Source organism: Trachypithecus francoisi, unplaced genomic scaffold (genome assembly GCF_009764315.1).
Source record: "Trachypithecus francoisi isolate TF-2019V2 unplaced genomic scaffold, Tfra_2.0 Lachesis_group0, whole genome shotgun sequence".
NCBI lineage: Eukaryota > Metazoa > Chordata > Mammalia > Primates > Cercopithecidae > Trachypithecus > Trachypithecus francoisi.
The window spans coordinates 130,355,715-130,376,966 of record NW_022681453.1 but is presented as its reverse complement, the minus strand read 5'-3'; the positions used below and the strand labels follow the sequence as shown (position 1 = coordinate 130,376,966).

At 48.1% G+C, this 21,252-nt stretch overlaps 1 protein-coding gene across 2 annotated transcripts in view; it reads left to right on the top strand.

Annotated features, from left to right (window-relative positions):
* Nucleotides 1-19,054, top strand: part of LAMP3 (lysosomal associated membrane protein 3) — a 58,322-nt gene extending 39,268 nt beyond the window's left edge. The window contains exon 6 of one of the 2 annotated variants that reach the window (XM_033211818.1): nt 18,863-19,054. In XM_033211818.1, coding sequence (XP_033067709.1) covers nt 18,863-18,897 — 35 coding nt within the window. In that variant the 3' untranslated portion in view covers nt 18,898-19,054. Of the gene's footprint in view, nt 1-641; nt 1,075-18,862 lie in introns of those variants that run through there. The other variant, XM_033211817.1, reaches the window with a different exon arrangement.
* Nucleotides 19,055-21,252: the final 2,198 nt, after the last annotated feature.

The window sequence follows — 21,252 nt, the reverse complement described above, 5'->3', positions numbered from 1 at the left end:
TTTTTTTGTTTTTGTTTTTGTTTTTTGAGATGGAGTTTGACTCTTGTTGTCCAGGCTGGAGTGCAATGGTGTGATCTCGGCTCACCACAACCTCTGCCTCCCGGGCTCAAGCGATTCTCCTGCCTCAGCCTCCCGAGTAGCTGGGATTACACGTGTGTCACGTGCCCGGATAATTTTGTATTCTTAGTAGAGATGGGATTTCTCCATGTTGGTCAGACTGGTCTCGAACTCCTGACCTCAGGTGATCTGCCCGCCTCGGCCTCCCAAAGTGCTGGGATTACAGGCGTGAGCCACCGGGCCCAGTTGGTCTCTTTTTTGTAAGCATATCCCACTTAGCAGGCAGTATGCCTGGAGTGACTTCTTACTCAGTTCAGGAAATGAGGATTATGATTATTGAATGTTAACTACTGAGAAAATATGGTTATTTAATCTTCTAACAGTCTTATATATTATTTGCTGACTTTATAAATTAGGAAATTGCAAAGGTAAATTACCTGTCCAAGGTCACAAAGCTAGTTAATGGTGGAGTTAAAAGTCAAGCTTTGTTTGATGCCAAAGCTCATCTTCTTTCCCCTCTAGCCTACTTTCTGGACTGCATCACCAAACCTTACCCACTGTATTGTATTTGTTTTCTCTCTTAGTGGATGAGTGCTCGTCTGACTACACAATTGTGCTTCCTGTGATTGGGGCCATCGTGGTTGGTCTCTGCCTTGTGGGTATGGGTGTCTATAAAATCCGCCTAAGGTGTCAATCATCTGGATACCAGAGAATCTAATTGTTGCCCGGGGGAAATGAAAATAATGGAATTTAGAGAATTCTTTCATCACTTCCAGGATGGATGTTGGGAAGTTCCCTTAGAGTGTGGGTCCTTCAGACAATGTAAACCACCATCTTCTACTCAAACCAAGTGAGTCATGTGTGATTTAAGTTCAGGCAGCATATCAATTTCTATATACCTTTTGTTTATTTTATGAAAGATATAGTAAGCTGTTTATTTTTCTAGTTTCCTTTAGAATATTTTAACCACTCAAAGTCAACATTTGAGGTATGTTGAATTAGCATAATACATGTAAAGTAGAATAAGCCTTCAAATTATAAACCAAGGGTCAGTTGTAACTGATACTACCTGTGTTTGCATTGAAAATTTTATTTTACCCTTAATCTTAAAAGAAATGCCCTTGCTTTGTTTATCAAATGGACTTTGAGTGCTTTTACTATCTGTGTTTTATGGTTTCATGTAACATACATATTCCTGGTGTAGCACTTATCTCTCTTTTTCCACTTTACATTTTTTGTTTTTGTTTTTTGAGACGGAGTTTCACTCTTGTCACCCAGGCTGGAGTACAATGGTGCAATCTTGGCTCACGGCAACCTCTGCCTCCCAGGTTCAAGCTGCTTCAGCTTCCCGAGTAGCTGGGACTACAGACACACCCCACCATGCCTGGCTAATTTTTGTGTTTTTAGTAGAGATGGGGTTTCACCATGTTAGTCAGGCTGGTCTTGAACTCCTGACCTCAGGAGGTCCACCCACCTCAGCTCCCAAAGTGCTAGGATTATAGGCATGAGCCATCGTGCCCGGCCTTAAATGTTTTTTTGTTTTTTTAAATCATCAAAAAGAACAACATATCTCAGGTTATCTAAGGTTTTTTAATAAAACCAACAAAAAGAACAAATCAACTTATATTTTTTATCTTGATGACTCCTGCTCCACAATTGCTAGACTAAGAATTAGGTGGCTACAGATGATAGAACTAAATAATAAGCAAGAGACAATAATAATGGCCCTTAATTGTTAACATAAGCGCCAGACTCTAGGCTAAGCACTTTACCTACATCTCATTTCATTCTCACAACTTATAGGTGAATGAGTAAACTGAGACTTAAGGGAACTAAATCACTTAAATGTCACCTGCCTGACTGATGGCAGAGCCAGAGCTTGAACTCATGTTGGTCTGACACCAAGGTCTTTGGTCTTCTCAATACACCAAGTTGCCTACAAAAACAATGACACCAGGCCGGGCGCGGTGGCTCAAGCCTGTAATCCCAGCACTTTGGGAGGCCGAGGCGGGTGGATCACGAGGTCGGGAAATCGAGACCCTCCTGGCTAACACGGTGAAACCCCGTCTCTACTAAAAATACAAAAAACTAGCCGGGCGCGGTGGCGGGTGCCTGTAGTCCCAGCTACTCGGAGGCTGAGGCGGGAGAATGGCGGGAACCCGGGAGGCGGAGCTTGCAGTGAGCCGAGATCGCGCCACTGCATTCCAGCCTGGGCGACACAGCAAGACTCCGCTCTCAAAAAAAAAAAAAAAAAAAAACGACACCACACTCTGCCTGAAGGCTCACACCTGCCTGCAACCATATGCTCACCTTACCGGGAAACGGCTTTATCCAGCATCTTGAGACTTTAGGGTAGATGAAAGGAGAGCTTTGCATCTTGAGGCATTAGGGTAGATGAAAGGAGAGCTTTGCAGACAACAAAATAGCCTATCCTTAATAAATCCTCCACTCTCTTGAAGGAGACTGAGGGGCTTTGTAAAACATTAGTTTCTTATTTTTGTGGGATTGTTTAGCTGGGCTGTAAAGATGAAGGCATGGAATAAACTTCTCAAAGTATTTTTAATTTTTTCCGATAATAGAGAAACTTCGCTAACCAAGTATTCTTTCTTGAGTGTATAGTCCCCTCTTGTGGTAACTTGCTGCTTCTGCACTTCATATCTATATTTTCTGTTGTTCACTTTATTCTGTAGAGCAGTCTGCCAAGAATTTTATTCCTGCTGTTTTTTTGCTGCTAAAGAAAGGAGTTAAGTCAGGATAACAGAAAAGTCCACATAACCCTAGAATTCTTAGTCAAGGAATAATTCAAGTCAGCCTAGAGACCATGTTGACTTTCCTCATGTGTTTCCTTACAACACAGTAGGTTGTCAAGGTCCTGACTTTAATCTTAATAAAACATTGAATTGTATTAAAAGTTTTTGTAATAAAAACTTACTTTGGAGATTTGTGCATGCCATTTATTTTTTATGATTCATTTTTGTGCTGTATAAAATTTTGTTTACAATCATCTTAGATTTTTGCTCAGATCAATAAGTTAAATCATCTTCCTATAGTTTATTCTATTCTCCATTGCCGCATTATCACTTGGTAGGAATTCTTGAGAAGATAAACCACATTAAAGTTACATATGAAATGTCTCAACTCTTAGCTTAGACTGACTGCATTGCTAGTTTACTTAAGTGTAGCCACATTTGTTCATTCATTCATTTGATCACCATTGATTAAGAATTTGCTAAATGCCAGATACTCTTATAGGAGCTGAGATGAGTAAGAGGTCCTATATTAGTTACCTATAGTGATCAGAGAGAAAGAGAGAGAGGGCCGGGCGCGGTGGCTCACACTTGTAATCCCAGCACTTTGCGAGGCCAAGGCAGGCAGGTCACGAGGTCAGGAGTTTGCCACCAGCCTGGCCAATATGGTGAAACTCTGTCTCTACTAAAAATACAAACAGAGTAGCCAGGCATGGTGGTGCGCCCTTGTAGTCCCAGCTACTGGGGAGCCTGAGGCAGAAGAATCGCTTGAACCCGGGAGGTGGAGGTTGCAGTGGGCCGAGATCGTGCCACTGCACTCCAGCATGGGCGACAGAGCAAGACTCTGTCTCAAAAAAAAAAAAAAAAGAGAGAGAGACTGACCAAGATGAAAGCTGTCATATCCTTTATAACCTAATCACAGAAGAAACATACTATCACTTCTCTGTGTTTTTATGGTTCACACAGAACATCCCTGGTACGCTTTGGAAGGGGACTACACAAGGGCTTGAATACCAGATTTCTTAGTCCATTTTGTGCTATTATCACAGAATACCACAGATTTTGGGATAACTTACAAGCAATAGAAGTTGATTTGGTCATGGTTCTGGAGGCTGGGAAGTCCAAGATGCAAGGGCCGAATCTGATGTGCGTCTTCTTGCTGCATTGTAAGATGGTTAAGGCATCACATGGTGCGAGGACACAGAAGAGAGAGCAAGAGGGGCCCACACTTGTAATAATAGCATTAGTCCATCCATGAGGGCACAGCCATTATGACCTCATTGCCTCTGAAAAGTTCCGCTCCTCAACACTGTCGCATCATAGATTAGTGTCGCATCACACTTTTGAATTGTACATTAAGTTTCCAACATATGGTTTGGGGGACACCTGCAAACCATAGCGCCAGGAAAGGGAGGAACTCCTGGAGGCATTGTGGGTGTTGCCTACCCCAGGTGCCTACCATCAAGGTGCACATTGTGGAATTAGTGGTTTACTTTTTGGAGAGAACTTGGGTAAATTCTAGTATACATACTAAGAGAAGTGGATTAATAGGAATATATACAAGGGACGATGAGAGCAAGGCCCTTTCCAGCCTGCCTCCAAACGTACCCCAGGTGTAGCACCTCCTCAGGAGCACAGCCTCCCGACCCTGGTGATGAAGGTCCATTGACCACAGGGGCTGGTGTTGACCCATTTGTCTACAGCACTGACGTCATGGCTTCACCTTCCTAAAAGCAAGTACCCAGGATGGCTCCAGCCCCTACCCAATCTCCCCCACCTTTGTTCTTCTCACACTTTCTTACTTTGTAAGATCCTAGATCTTCCTCTGGACTCCTGTTTGGGGCTCTAAGCTTGAAGGCCAGGAAGGTCTGAGGACACAAATACATGAGCCACTCCTTCCTGGCCCGGGACTTGGTTCTCTAGGATGATTTGCTGTGAGGTTTCCCTCTGCCCACTAAGTAAGAGAAGTATAAACGATAAAAAGGGATGGAAGAAGAATCTCTGCCAATGAAAAAAGAGTTTCATTTTATAATACTCCGACCCCTCCCTCATCAACAAGTCCCTTCACCCCACCTTAGTGCCTCCAAGAGATGCCAATTTTGGTCAAGTGTTGGCAGGCATGAAGAAGAGAGGTTTAGGCTGGGCACCATGGCTTACACCTGTAATCCCAGCACTTTGGGAGGCTGAGGCCGTTGGATCACCTGAGGTCAGGAGTTTGAGACCAGCCTGGCCAATATTGTGAAACCCCATCTCTAAAAAAAAAAAATTTTTTTTTCCCTATAGATATGGGGTCTTGCTATGTTGCCCCAGCTGGCGGGCACCTGTAATCCCAGCTATTGGGAAGGCTGAGGCAGGAGAATCATTTGAACCTGGAAGGCAGAGGTTGCAGTGAGCCACGATGGCAGCACTGCCCTCCAGCCTGGGCAACAGAGCGAAACTCTGTCTCAAAAAAAAAAAAAAGAAAAAAGATGTTTTATTTTGTTTTTAACTTAACTAGTTTTATATTAAGACCAAGATTGAGTATGGATAAATTTGTGAAATAAATTCTGTTGTCAAAATTCTAAAATCTCTTTCGCTTTCCAGATATTCCCTCATGCTGTCCTGGCAAACTTTCTTCTTAAGTGCTCATGTATTCTAACTTCCTCATATCTCCACCAGCCCCACCACCCCATCCCAACATGCTTCAGCTGATCCCTGCAATTTTATTCACTCACTCGATACCATTTTTTTTTAACGGAGTCTCGCTCTGTCACCCCGACTGGAGTGCAATGGCACTGTCTCAGCTCACTGCAACCTCTGTCTCCTGGGTTCAAGCAATTCTCCTGCCTCACCCTCCCGAGTAGCTGGGATTGCACATGCACCACCACGCCCGGCTAATTTTATATTCTTAGTGGAGACGGGGTTTTTCCATATTGGCCAAGGTAGTTCCAAACTCCTGACCTCAGGTGATCCGCCCTCCTCAGCCTCCCAGCGTGCTGGGATTACAGGCATGAGCCACTGCACTCAGTCATTTTTTTTTTTTTTGAGACAGGGTCTTCATCTGTCACCCATGCTGGAATGCGGTGGTGTGATCATGGCTTACTGTAGCTTCAACTTCCCAGGCTCCGGTGACCCTCCCACTTCAGCCTCGAAAGTAGCTGGGACTACATGTGCATGCTATCACACCCAACTAATTTTTTTTTTTTCCTATAGATATGGGGTCTTGCTATGTTGCCCCAGCTGGTCTAAATTTCTGGGCTCAAGTGATCCACTCACCTCTGCCTCCTAAAGTGCTGGGATTACAAGCATGAAGCACCACTCCTGGCTCATTATCATGTGTTAGTAACCCATTGTGGAGTTGTCTTTTATCTCTCCCAAAGCCACATGTATTTTGTCAAAAGATATTACCTTAATCCAAAGGCATTCAGCTGGGTGCCATGGCTCATACCTGTAATCCCAGCCCTTTGGGAGGCCAATGCAGGCAGATCATTTGAGGCCAGGAGTCCGAGACCAACCTGGCCAATATGGCAAAACCCCATCTCTACTAAAAATACAAAAATTGGCTGGGCATGGTGACACGCGCCTGTAGTCCCAGCTACTCGGGGGGGCGGGGGCATGAGAATTGCTTGAACCCAGGAGGCGGAGGTTACAGTGAGTTGAGATGGCACCACTGCACTCCAGTCTGGGTAGAGTGAGACTCTGTCTCAAACAACATCAACAACGAAACAAAGGCATAAAGCTTTATGTATGAAGTTTTAGGCCTGAGCACAAGATTTGCAAGAGGAATCTTTCAAGGCAGCAGGATCTCCTGGCCTCCATCTATTCTCAGCACCTGCCAGGAGTCCCTACCCACACTTCCTGTTAAGACAGCTCTGACAGTAAGCTTATTTTATATTGATATGCCTCTGTAGCTTCACTCGCTACTGGATGGACACTTTTAATTGGACAGTTTTAAAAGACATTACCAGCTGGGCAGAGTGGCTTACGCCTATAACCCCAGCACTTTGGGAGGCCGAGGACGGCGGATCATTTGAGGTCAGGAATTCAAGGCCATCTTGGCCAACATGGTTGAGACCCTGTCTCTACTAAAAATATAAAAATTAGCCAGGCATGGTGGTGGGCACCTATAATCTCAGCTGCTTGGAAAGCTGAGGTGGGAGAATAACTTAAACTCGGAAGGTGGAGGTTGCAGTGAGCCAAGATTGAGCCACTGCACTCCAGCCTAGGTGACAGAGCAAGACTCCATCTCAAAAAAAAAAAAAAAAAGACATTACCTCCAATTTTCTTCCAGAAATAGGTGAGTTGTAAATAATAGATATCCAGATGATATGCAGATATTTGAATACAGAATTTTGTTTTAAGATGGGGTGTGGCCCTGTTGCCCAGGCTGGAGTAAAGTGGCATGCTTATGGCTTACTGTAACCTTGAACTCTTGGGCTCAAGTGATCCTCCCATCTCAGCCTCCCAAGTAGTCGGAACTATAGGCATGCCCCACCACACCCAGCTTTCTTTTTGTAGGGACAGGGTCTTGCTATGTTGCCCAGGCTGGTCTTAAATTCCTGTCCTCAAGCAATTCACTCACTTTGGCCTCCCAAACCACTGAGATCATGGCCGTGAACCACACCACACCTAGCCAGAATACAGAATTTTTTTAAGACCAGACTTTCCATCTTGTTTGACTTATGATTTGAAACTGTTCATCAAGATTTCCTTGAAACTCGACTGGGTGTGGTGGCTCACACCTATAATCTCAGCACTTTGGGAGGCTTAGGCAGGCAGATCACTTGAGGTCAGGAGTTTGAGACCAGCCTGGACAACATGGCGAAACCCTGTCTCTACTGAAAATACAAAAATTAGCCTGGCATGGTGGCACACGCTTGTAGTCCTGGCTACTCAGGAGGCTGAGGCAGGAGAATCGTGTGAACCCGGGAGACAGAGGTTGCAATGAGCCAAGATAGCGCCACTGCACTCCAGCCTGGGCGACAGAGCAAGACTCTGTCTCAATAAATAAATAAAAACAAATGCTTTCTTGAAACTCTTATCCATGACCTCTGATCCATCACACTCCAAAGTCTCCACTTCGTACTGTGCAGCCCTCCTCTGCTATCATCTTTCTTGGCTCTTCTGCTTTCCTCCGATTCCTTAAATATAGGCTGTAGCACTCAGGGTTCTCCAAAGAAGCAGAACCAATAGGAGATATATGTGTGTGTGTGTGTGCGCGCGCGCGTGTGTGTGTGTGTGTGATTAGGTCTGGAATCTCAAGCAGGAATTAATATTGCAGTCTTGAGGTAGAATCACCTTTTCTCTGTAAACCCTCTGGTTTTGCTCTAAGGCCTTCACTTATTTTGACAAGGCCCATTCACCTTATCAAGGAGAGTCTCCTTTACTTAAAGCCAACCGACTGTAGATATTAACAACATCTACAAAACATATATATATATATATATATAATTTGAGATGGAGTCTCGTTCTGTTGTCCAGGCTGGAGTCCAGTGGCACAAACTCAGCTCACTGCAACCTCCGCCTCACAAGTTCAAGCAATTCTCCTGCCTCAGCCTCCTGAGTAGCTGGGATTACAGGTGCATGCCACCACGCTCGGCTAATTTTTGTGTTTTTTAGTAGAGATGGGGTTTCGCCCTGTTGGCCATGGTGGTGTTGAACTCCTGACCTCAGGTGATCTGCACACCTCGGCCTCCCAAAGTGCTGGGATTTCAGGCGTGAGCCACCATGCCCAGCTTCTACAAAGTATTTTCATAGCAACACCTCAAATAGTGTTTGATTAAATAACTGCATGCGACAGCCTAGTCAAGTTGATACATAAAACTACACATGCTTTGGGGGAAACAAAACATAAGTTTTCCCCCTAATTCTCTCCTTAGACACTTTTTCTCAAAATCTTCTCCCTCCGTGACCTACATAGAAGTGGAGCAGACAGATCTCAAACCTAACCAACTGAAAACAAAGTATGAATCGCCACCTTTCACCCACCAACCCTCAAATCAGCTCCTTCCTCCCATATCAAAGCCTCTTGTGATTTTTTGTTTCTTTGTTATATATATATATATATATATTTTTTTTTTTTTGAGATGGAGTCTTGCTCTGTCATCCAGGCTGGAGTGCAGTGATGCTATCTTGGCTCGCTGCAACCTCTGTTACCCGGGTTCAAACAATTCTCCTGCCTCAGCCTCCTGAGTAGCTAGGACTACAGGCGCGGGCCACCATGCCTGGCTAATTTTTTGTATTTTTAGTAGAGATGGGGTTTCACTATGTTGGCCAGGCTGGTCTCGAACAGGCTGCCCGCCTCGACCTCCCAAAGTGCTGGGATTACAGTTGTGAGTGTTTGGATGAACGGAGGCAAGATGGTGCACTTCCGGGTTCTTCATTTCCCCCCCCCCCCAACTTTTCCCACGCGCGCGAAAATGCAGCCGGCGACCCGGGAAGGTGCAGACCAACTAGGCATGCGCCAGGTGATATCAATCCGAAGAGACCAAGATTTACCTGGTCGCACCTGTGGAACGCCCCCCGACACGCCCGTGCCCCGCCTATTGCCCTCCCACTCCTAGAAAAGCGGCTCCGGAGGGACGCCACGCGCGGCCTTCCTCAGTCCTTCACTCCTGTCGGGATGTCAGGACTCCAGGAACGCCGTCCGAGAGCCCCACGAGGGGACTCTGTGGCCTTCTTTGCCGGAGGCCGACAGACCTCTTCCCTACACCTTAGGTGACCAAAATAAACTTGCAGTTTTGCTCCTACACTTGCCTAGTCGCTGGTTCTTTTGTGCCCGCTCTGGTGGTCTTAGAAAAACAAGTCAGTTGATGCCGAACCCGGGAGGAGACCCCTCCTCAGGGCCCCCAGGGTCTGGGGAGCCTCCTCCTCCTCCTCGTTCCACGCCGCAGACGGACCAGGACCTGAGACCCGCTTCCCTCACTCTCACGGCCTCTCTGGGGTAAGTGCCCTTGTCTCCTCTTTACCTCCCTCTGCCAAAATCCTGCGCAGGTCCGAGGTCCATTTGGAGCCACCAAGTGGCTCGGGAGACCCGTTCAGGACGGAGACGTCCGCCTGAAGGTAATCTCCACTTTGGCTCCATGAGCCTCCAGTCTGTCTCTGCTGGTTCCAAAGGACGCTTTGAAGCCAGGCAGGGATCCATTTCCATTGTGTCCATTGTGTAAGTAAAGAGGAAACAAACGGGAAACCCCCAGTCCAAATTTCCAAAGACCACCGGCCTCTCTGGGGTAAGTGCCCTTGTCTCCTCTTTACCTCCCTCGGCCAGAAATCCTGTGCAGGTCCGAGGTCCATTTGGAGCCACCATGTGGCTCGGGAGACCCGTTCAGGACGGAGACGTCCGCCTGAAGGTAATCTCCACTTTGGCTCCATCAGCCTCCAGTCTGTCTCTGCTGGTTCCAAGGACGCTTTGAAGCCAGGCAGGGATCCATTTCCATTTCCATTGTGTCCATTGTGTCAGTAAAGAGGAAACAACGGGAAACCCCCAGTCCAAATTTCCAAGAGCACCCCCTTAGGGTGCCTCCTAGCCAATTTAAAAACCTTACAGCTTGAACAAGACCTTAGGAGGAAGCGATTAATTTTCCTTTCCACTGTGGCGTGATCGACCTCAGCAATTTCTGCCAGTGGCTAGGCAAGTGGTCCGAAATTAATTACATACAAGGCTTTTGGGCCTTACGCTCTCGTCCCGACCTGCCCTATACTCCTCCTTCTCTCCCCGCTCTCTCCACCCCCTCCCTTCCTGCCCAGACTCCTCCTTCCTCCTCCTTATCTACTAGTAATCCACTCAGTCCCATGCCTCCTTCCAGGCCCCCAACTGGCTGTCTTGAGTCCCCTATCTCTGCCCACACCCTCCTACAGTGTTAGTGCCTTTGTGAGAGGTGGCTGGGGCGGAGGGGGTAGTCAGAGTACATGTCCCTTTTTCATTGGCCGATCTTTCCAAAATTGAGAAGCGTTTAGGTGATTTCTCAGCTAATCCTACCATATACATAAAGAAATTTAGATACCTTTGTCAGGCCTATGACTTAACTTGGCATAACCTCCAGTTATCCTAACCTCTACCCTAAACTGACTGAGGTTCTAACCCAGTATACCCGGTTAGATCCGGCCTCCCCCACAGGGGCCACCATTTTGGCGTCTTATTTCATTTCTCAATCAGCTCCTGACATTCGTAAAAAACTTCAAAGGTAGAGGATGGTCCTCAGACACCAATACAAGACCTGGTTAAATTAGCCTTTAAGGTCTATAACTCCAGAGAGGAGACGGCAGGCTCGCTTCAAACAGAAGTTACAGCTCCTAGCAGTGGCTTTACAGCCCAGTCGTAACCCCAGGCCAGAGAGCACACACTCCGCAGACTCCAAGGCTACGAAAGGAGCCTGCTATAAGTGCGGCAAGGCAGGACACTATGCCAACAGGTGTCCGCAAGGTCCCCGAGCCCCAACGCAGCCTTGCTATAAGTGCAAGGCATCAGGACATTGGGCCAGTGAATGTCCTAACCCTCGTCCACCAGCAACCTCCTGCCCTGCTTGCTAGCAGGGAGGACACTGGAAGTCTGATTGCCCCACCCTGAGAACAGGTGCTGCGTCTCCACGTGACCCCCTTTCCCAGGATCCTGGGAGCTCCTTCCAGCTCCTACATCTGGACGACAACTACAACTGAAGGTGCCGAGACTTGGGGACCCCCATCACCCTCGCCGAGCCGCGGGTAACTCTCCTGGTAGCGGGTAAGAATCAATTTTTTAATCAACAGCGAGGCTACCTATTCTGTTTTGCCGTCCTTCTCTGGACCTAGCCTTCCATCCAATATCTCTGTAGTAGGAGTAAGCGGAAAGCCATCCACTCCACAAAAACTCCACTCCTTAATTGCTGCCTGGCCAACAACTACTCTGCACACTCGTTCCTCATTCCCAGCTAAAAAGGGCCCCTACCGAAAGCAATCAGTGGAAATCAGTTTGGCTTTCCCCCACTCGCCTCAAACTTACTAAATTTTCTTAACTATCATATACTCCTCAACCTTGCTGGGACCTTCCTTCTGGGTTTTGCCCCTATTCGAACAAATGCTTCCATTCCTCGTTCCTATACTAATACTGTGCCTTATTTTATTTTTCATCCATGTGTCCAAATGCCAACCATGGGCCCCGACCTTAACGACGCCTCTTAATAGCAGGAAGTAGCCAGACAGACCACGGCGCCCCTTATCACTATTACCAATAAAAGGTTGGAATGTTTGGATGAATGGAGGCAAGATGGTGCACTTCCGGTTCTTCCTCCTCCCCCCCCCCCCCCCCCCCCCCGCCCCACTTTTCCCGCGCACGCGAAAATGCAGCCGGCGACCTGGGAAGGTGCAGACCAACTAGGCATGCGCCAGGTGATGTCAATCCGAAGAGACCAAGATTTACCTGGTCGCACCTGCGGAACGCCCCCTGACACGCCCGTGCCCCGCCTATTGCCCTCCCACTCCTAGAAAAGCGGCTCCGGAGGGACGCCACGCGCGGCCTTCCTCAGTCCTTCACTCCTGTCGGGATGTCAGGACTCCAGGAACGCTGTCCGAGAGCCCCACGGGGGGACTCTGTCGGCCTTCTTTGCCGGAGGCCGACAGACCTCTTCCCCACACCTTAGGTGACCAAAATAAACTTGCAGTTTTGCTCCTACACTTGCCTAGTCGCTGGTTCTTTTGTGCCCACTCTGGTGGTCTTAGAAAAACAAGGCAGTGAGTCCCCACGCCTAGCCTATTGCTTTGTTTTTTAGAGACAGTCTTCCCTCTGTCACCCAGGCTGGAGTGGTATGCAGTGGTGCCATCGTAGTTCATTGAAGCCTGGAATTTCTGGGCTCAAGTGATCCTCCTGCCTCAGCCTTCCCGAGTAGCGGGGATTACATGCACTTGCCAGCATGCCTGGCTACTTTTCCCCTCATTTTATTAGAGACGAGGTCTTGCCATATTGCCCAGGTTGGTCTCCAGCTCCTGGTCTCCAGAGATCTTCCTGACTCCCCAAGTAGCTGGGATTAAAGGTGTGAGCCACTGTACTAGGCAAGCCTCTAGTTTTGATTTCAAAAACTTTGCAGGTATCCTTGATCCTTCTCTTTCCCTCACCTTCTGTACACAGTCCATCAGCAAGTCTTGTCAGTGTTGCCTTTAAAATATATCCAGACCAGAATCCAATCACTTCTTTTTTTTTTTTTTTTTTGAAATGGAGTTTCACTCTGTCACCCAGGCTGGAGTGCGGTGGCATGATCTCGGCTCACTGCAACCTCCACCTCCCTGGTTCAAGCAATTCTCCTGCGTCAGCCTCCCGAGTAGCTGGGATTACAGGCATGCGCCATCACGCCCAGCTAGTTTTTTGTATTTTTAGTAGAGACAGGGTTTCGTCGTGTTAGCCAGGATGGTCTCGATCTCCCGACCTCTTGATCCACCCGCCTCGGCCTCCCAAAGTACTGGGATTACAGGCGTGAGCCACCATGCCCAGCCGTACCAATCACTTCTTACTATCTCTACCACTACTGCTGCAGTCAAAGCCTCTATCCCAGGCTACAGGAGGCTAGCAGTCCTCTCTTCTGGCTCACGGAGTCCATTCATTGAAACATAGGTCAGATCACATTGCCCTTCTGGTAAAACCCCTTTTGATGGCCTCCTACTTCGGCCTTCAGAGACCTGCCTGTCTGGTCCCCATATTCCTCCCTCCTTGCAGGTCCTGCTTCCCTCCCCTTGACTCACCACAGGCAAGCCACGCCAACTTGCTTCTGGTCCTCGACATTAACTTCTCCAGATACTATATCTCACTCCTTTTCATTCAGGGGACATCACAGAGAGGTTTCTGGGGTTTCCCTACCTAAAGTAGACCCACCCCGCGTGCCTGGTCACTCTTGTCTTACTACCCTGCTCATTTCCATCATACACTCAATCCCTAATGGAAAGGATCGTGTCTCTTTTCTGCTTCCCAACTGTCCTGTATGTTTCATGATGGGCAGATGGAGGCAGCACAGGGGAGTGGCATGTTTCAGCCTGTGGTGGCTGTGAGAATGTGCCATACAGACCTCCAACTACAGGACGTGTCATTGGCCAAAGGCCCCAGCTGCTGTGCTTTGAAAGCTATTACTGGCCAGCCATGGTGGCTCACACCTGTAATCCCAGCACTTTGGGAGGCCGAGGTGGGCAGATCACGAAGTCAGGAGTTCAAGACCAGCCTGGCCAACATGGTGAAACCCCATCACTACTAAAAATACAAAAATTATCCAAGTGTGGTGGTGTGCACCTATAGTCCCAGCTACTTGGGAGGCTGAGGGAGGAGAATCTCTTGAACCCGGGAGGCGGAGGTTGCAGTGAGCTGAGATCGCACCACTGCATTCCAGCCTGATAACAGAGCGAGACTCCATCTCAAAAAAAAAATAATAAAAAAAATTAGCCAGGCATGGTGGTGCACACCTGTAATCCCAGCTACTCAAGAGGCTGAGGCAGGAGAATTGCTTGAACCCGGGAGGTGGAGGTTGCAGTGAGTCAAGATAGTGCCACTGCACTCCAGCCTGGGTGACAGAGCGAGACTCCGTCTCAAAAAAAGAGACAGAGCTATTGCCACGTTTGCCCCAGAGCCACAAGCATCTTCCACAGGCAGCTCCCAGACAAGGACTGAGTGTGCAGGGATACTGAGGTGAAACCATTCCCAGGACACACAGAGCTGATCTGACAGCTGACTTTGGCTTGAGGACTTCTCAACTGCCAGACCTTCCTTAGACTGCACAACAGAAATGCTTCTGCCCAGTGCTCCTTCCCTTTCCCCTTCATGCAGGTTCAAGCTGGCATCATGGTCTAAAAACTCTCCAGCACCTTGGCTCCCTCACCATTTTCTCCCACAGACTTTTCCCCTGATAAAATCTGGTATGGTTAATCCCATCTTGGCATCTTTTTCTTAAAAGTCCCAGACTAACATAAGTGGTGCTGAAAGTGGCCCAAGAAAAGAGGCAGTAAGAAGGGGATTTGGAACTGGCTCACCCATCACCCCGCAGACAGAGGGGATGTTGTCCTGGTTGATAGGTAGGCACAGATAGTCCCTGGCCCTGGGTGGCAGCTCAGTTGCTAAAGATTTCATTGGTGGTGACCTGAGAAAAGATGCTGTTGGAGGGGAATGTTGTGGCAGGTGTGACTTCACAAGCATTTAACAATATGGGAGAACAATGCCTACCGTAGCAGAATGGGCTGTCCTACTAAATTGTGTTGATAGCCCTTCAGGGGAATAACAGAGACTGAGGGCTGTTAACAAGCAGTGAATCACCAAGTAGGAGAGTAGGAGAGCCTAGAGGTAGCTTACATAACAGGCATTATCTTCCGTAGTGGCAAGACAGACTCGGTTTTGAACAGCCGGTCAAAAATCTAATTGCAAGCTGGGCTTGATGGCTCATGCCTGTAATACCAGCACTTTGGGTGGCCGAGATGGGAGGACTGCTTGAGCCCAGGAGTTTGAGACCAGTGTGGCAACATAGAGAGACTCCTGTCTCTACAAAAAGTTAAAAAATTAGCTGGGCATGGTCGTGCTCACCTATGGTCCCAGCTATTCGGGAGGCTGGGATGGGAGGATAGCTTGAGCCCCGGAGGTCAAGGCTGCAGTGAGCAGTGATCTCACCACTGCACTGTAGCCTGGGTGACACAGCAAGACCCTGTCTCAAAAAAAAAAAAAAAAGATTGCAAGTCTACAGAGCTTCAAAGAGATCTGAGTGTCCAGTGCACGCAGGTTCAGTATAGAAAGCGCACGGCCCTGGTGGGGAAATCTGGGATCCTGAACCACAGCACAGGGGCACTGAGATGAATTCCACCAGTGATATTTGACTCTGCAAAAGCCAAGAACATCTGCGATTTCAGATGTAGCCCAGCCTTCCCTACTTGGTGCTAGCACGTCAGTTTTCTGGAAGATGCTACTGAGGCCTCTCTCACAAGGCAAGAGGTGACCCCTCTTCTCCTCCTTAACAGGCTGAGAACTAGGATTAAAATGCAACTGAACACATGCTTGGCCTGATTGAGGCAGGAGAATAGGGAAGCTGGGGTTAGCAGGGTTTCAGCAAGTGCAGCCAGTCCGCACGGGCAGGGAAACAATGGGTGCAGCCAGTCCGCACGGGCAGGGGAGCAGCCAGTGCAGCCGGTGCGCACAGGCAGGGGAGCAGCAGGTGCAGTCAGTGTGCATGAGCAGGAGAGCTGCAGGTGCAGCATATAGGTCACATCCTTGTCTCTGTGACAACAAGCCACTTCAGCCCCCGATTGGCCACCGGCCAGTCCTTCATGGGATGTGGCCAATTGGAGGTCTCTAAGGGTTTCCTAGGGGTTATGCTGGGTTCTTTCTAGCTGAATACAAACCCTAACTGAGGGGGCTTTTCAGCAGCTGCTTGCTTGAGCCTGCTCCCACTCTGTGAATTGTCTTCAATAAATCTGTGCCCATTCCGTGGCGTTGTGTTCAATTCTTTGTCCAATATGCCAAGGACCTGGACATCACATTTAGGACTTTTTTTTTTTTTGAGATAGAGTCTTATTATTGCCGCTCAGGCTGGAGTGCAATGGCACGATCTTAGCTCACTGCAACCTTCGCCTCCCGGGTTCAAGCCATTCTTCTGCCTCAGCCTCCCGAGTAGCTGGGATTACAGGTGTCCAACACCATGCCCAGCTAATTTTTGTAATTTTAGTGGAAACGGGGTTTCACCGTGTTGGCCAGGCTGGTCTCGAACTCCTGACCTCAGGTGATCCACCCACCTCGGCCTCCCAAAGTGCTGGGATTATGGGCATGGGCCACTGTGCCTGGCCACATTTAGGACCTTCTATCTGGTAACATGATAAGTGGGGAAAGAGATTACACACACACAAAATGGCAAGAATCCGCTGGCACGGACAGGCTGGACCCAGGTGAATACTCCTGGGGTTGGATTTTGAAGGTGTTTGATCACTAGAGCCAGAAGGTAAATCTGGGTAAGCAAGAATTCACTGACCTGAGGGTAGATTCTTGAACATGGTATTTAACACCCAGCAAGTACTCTAGGGAATAGACACTTGCTATGAGATGGCTCTTAGAAGCCTGGAAGAAATGATACCCAATTCTAAGCAAAGCGGAGATGCCTGAGTGGCCCTGGCAGACAGCAGAGGAAGGAATAAGGAGGCTGAGGAGAGTGTTGAGTAGATGTATTTTAATAAGGTCAGAAGACACGCTAGTGGATTGTTTTCCATGACAGGGCTCAGGATACATCTTTTAACAAGGCCGTCAGAGGGGTGCCGGCATTCCTGAGCACATTGGTGTGGCTCTTTTGTAACACAGATGGTAGGAGAGAGGTCCCAAAGCTGAGACTGTGGGTCCCCTGAAACAAAGCCAGGTGGCAGATTTAGCCATCACAAGCCGGGAGACTGTCATTACCATAACAACTGGCAAAGTAGAGAGACATCCAAAGGAGCATGGTTTGCAGCGTTGGTGGATGTGGTTAATGGAGCAGGGAATCCCAAGGAGCAAAATAAAGGGCCAGCCAGCATGGGTCCTGCTTAACATCTAAAGCAACAGCAATGACAACAGACAGTGGAGAGGCAGGAGGCTAAGGGTGGTCACTCCAGTAAAACACCACGATTCCTTGCTCAGTTTCCTGAACCGAGGCAAGTTTTAGATCTGGAGCCCACTGCCTGAAGAAGTGGCTTGGTCTCTAAGAGGAAGAGCCTATGAAGATTCTTCCCCTTCTTCCCCCAAAGGGACTTGAGAGGAAAAAAACTGTTTTACTTCTTCTTTTACACCACAACAATCAACATGGAAAACTGCTGTGACCAAATGTGTATGTTTCTCCCCACTCCCAAATACCAAGCAAGCCATCAGTTCTGCAGTGGACACCACACGGGTTCCTTCAATTCAATTCTGACACTACCTGGAGACAGCATCAGATCCCACGGGTTGAGGACTCACTCCCCAAGACTGCTCCCCGCCCCCTCTGCACTTCCAACGCCAATTGCAAGCCCTGGGTTATTTTGCCTGTACTTTTGACCCACCGGCTAAAAATCAGGGTTTCCACAACTCCCTCCCTCCTCGGGTTCTATTCATTTGCTAGAGTGGCTTCCAGAACTCAGGGAAACACTTTTACCAGTTTATTATAAAGGATCTTTTTTTTTTTTAAGACAGAGTCTTCTTCTGTCATCCAGGTTGGACCACAGTGGTGTGACCACAGCTCCTTGCAGCCTTGACCTCCTGGACTCAAGGGAACCTCCCACCTCAGCTTGCTTTCATTTTTTTTTCCCCCCACCTCAGCTTTCTAAGTAGCTGGAACCATAGGCTCGCACCACTGAGCCCAGCTAATTTTTTTCTTTCTTTTATTTTTTTTAGACGGAGTCTCACTCTGTCACCAGGTTGGAGTGCAGTGGCGCCATCTTGGCTCACTGCAACCTCCCCTTCTGGGTTCAAGTGATTCTCCTGCCTCAGCCTCCTGAGTAGCTGGGATTACAGGCACCCACCACCACGCCCAGTTAATTTTTGTATTTTTAGTAGAGACGGAGTTTCACCATCTTGGTCAGGGTGGTCTCTATCTCTTGACCTCGTGATTCGCCCCCCTTGGCCTTCCAAAGGGGTGGGATTACAGGTGTGAGCCACTGTGCCTGGCCAATTTTTTTTTTTTTTAAGATGGGGTCTCACTACATTGCCAGGCTGGTCTCCAACTTCTGGTCTCAAGCAATCCTCCTGCTTCAGCTCCCAAAGTGCTGAGATTACAGGTGTGAGCCAATGCGCCCAGCCTTCAAAGGATGTTTTAAAGGATACAAATACACAGACAGATGAAGAGACACATAGGGCAAAGTCTGGAAGGGTCCAGAATGCAGGAGCTTTTGTCCCCATGGAGTTGGGGCACACCACCCTCTGGGCACATGGATGCGTAAGTCCCTATATGTATGGCTATCTGCAAGCTCCCAAACCTTGTCCTTGTTGTATTTTTACAAAAGCTTTCTTGTGTAGACAAGATTAATTAACATTGGCCATTGATGATCAGCTTAACCTTCAGCCCCCTCCCTCCCTGGAGGTTGCGGGGTGGGACTGTGATTTATAATAAAGTTTTATGACTCTAAATGTCTCAAAATGGAATCACTTGTGACAGGTTACTCAGCTTACTGTGAAACTGCTGACCCCTAAGCATATGTATGGTGTTCTGAGGTGAAGATGCCTGTGTGGCCAGGCACCCCGAGACCTAACAAGAAAGCGGAGCTAAAAGACGGCTGAGTTAACAGTTAAGGACACTCCTGTGGAGGACCATAAAAACTGCAAAGAAACTGACCATGGCTAAGATGCCTGCAGAGGCCGGGCGCGGTGGCTCAAGCCTGTAATCCCAGCACTTTGGGAGGCCAAGACGGGCGGATCACGAGGTCAGGAGATCGAGACCACCCTGGCTAACACGGTGAAACCCCGTCTCTACTAAAAAATACAAAAAAATTAGCCGGGCGAGGTGGTGGGCGCCTGTAGTCCCAGCTACTCGGGAGGCTGAGGCAGGAGAATGGCGTGAACCCGGGAGGCGGAGCTTGCAGTGAGCTGAGATCCGGCCACAGCACTCCAGCCTGGGCGGCAGAGCGAGACTCCGTCTCAAAAAAAAAAAAAAAAAAAAAAAAGATGCCTGCAGAAGCTCTGCCGATGAGAACTCTGAGGCCTCTTTTCCATGAGGCAATGGACCCACCCTGGCGACATTCTGAGAAAACCAGCCCCAAGGGTTGTTAGTCAGCCTGCTGTTCTCCTGAGCTACTTGCTGTGGTTCCTCCCACTCTTATTACTGCCTGTGTGTGTGCCAAGTACATTTGCATGACTGTTGGTGTGTGAAACTTGTAATAAACTGTGAATTCATAATCACTTAAGTGGCCATTGAGTCACTGTGAAACCTCTTGGGTACCCCTGTGGGAGTTGGCACAATTTGGCTAATCGAAACTCTAAGCAAGAGAGATCCAAAGTCCTAACCTTCTTCTAATCCTGCCTCGGTTCTTCCAGTGACCAGCCCCCATCCCGGAGCTACCTAGCGGGGGCCAGCCATCAGTCAGCTCATTAGCATACAATAAACTGTCACTGTGGAGATCCTAAGGATTTCAGGAGTTGTATGCCAGGAAACAGGGACAAAGGGTGATACATATTTCACAGTATTGCACAACCTACGGCCATTTATTGACTGACGGTACACCAGGAGAAGGAAAGAACCACGTGTTTCAAGCACTATTGGATACAGGGTCTGAGCTGACATCGATTCCCAGAGACCCAAACTGTCATCATGACACTCCTGATAAATTCCAGGCTTATAGGAACCAAGTAGAAAATGGAGTCCTCAGACTGGGCACAGTGGCTCACGCCTGTAATCCCAGTAATTTGGGAGGCTGAGGTGGGTAGATCATGAGGTCAGGAGTTCCAGACCAGACTGCCAACATGGCGAAACCCCATCTCTACTAAAAATACAAAAATTAACCAGGCATAGTGGTGCGTGCCTGTAATCCCAGCTACTCAGGAGGCTGAGGCAGGAGAATCGCTTGAACCTGGGAGGCAGAGGTTGCAGTGAGCTGAGATCACACCACTGCACTTCAGCCTGGCCACCAGATCAAGACTCCATCTCAAAAAAAAAAAAAGAAAGAAAAAGAAAAAAATGGAGTCCTGGCTAAAGTCTGGCTCGTAGTGGGCTCCTTGGAGCCCAAGAATAGGTCCATGGGTTCCGTGGACCGATTCAGTGGTCATTTCCACAGTATCAATGAGCAACAAGGATTCATAGATTTGGCAGTTGGAGTAACCTTCATATTGGGTGCCCAGTCTGTAGAGTAAGAGCTACTATTGTAGGAAAGGCCAAGTGGGAATCACTGAAATGCCTTCTTCCTTGTCTCCACCAAGACAGTAAATAAAAAATAATATCATATTCTGGAACACGATGGTTGGAATCGGTATCACCATTAAAGACCTAGAGAATTCCCAGTCATCTCTCCATATTCATTAGTCTAGGCCCTGCGGAAACAGAATGAATCTCAGTTTGTAGATTCCTACAAACTTAAATAGCAGGCTGATTGCAGCCGCTGTGTGTGATGTGGTATCATTGCTGGAGCAGATTATGAAGGCCTCTGGTACGTGGTATGCAGCCATTGATTTGGCAAATATGTTCTTTTCCATTCCAGCTAAAAACAGCATCAAAACCAGTTCTCATTCACATGGAATGGACAGCAGTATTCATCTGCAGTTTTGCCTCAGAGCTTTGTTAACTCTCCTGTGCTCTGTCATATAGTCCAAAGAGATTGGCACCACACAGGCATCCCATAGGGACAGTACTCTGATCCATGACATTGACATTATGCTAACTGGACAGATAAGGAAGAAGTGGTTGGTATGCCAGAGCCCTTGGTGAGATATGTATGTTCCAGGAGGTAGAAGATTCAGGGATTGACTGCTTCTGTGATGTTTTTAGGGGCCCAGGAGGTCAGAGGCTTTCCAGAATATCCCCCCCCCCAAAATTAAATACATATTTTTTGCATCTTG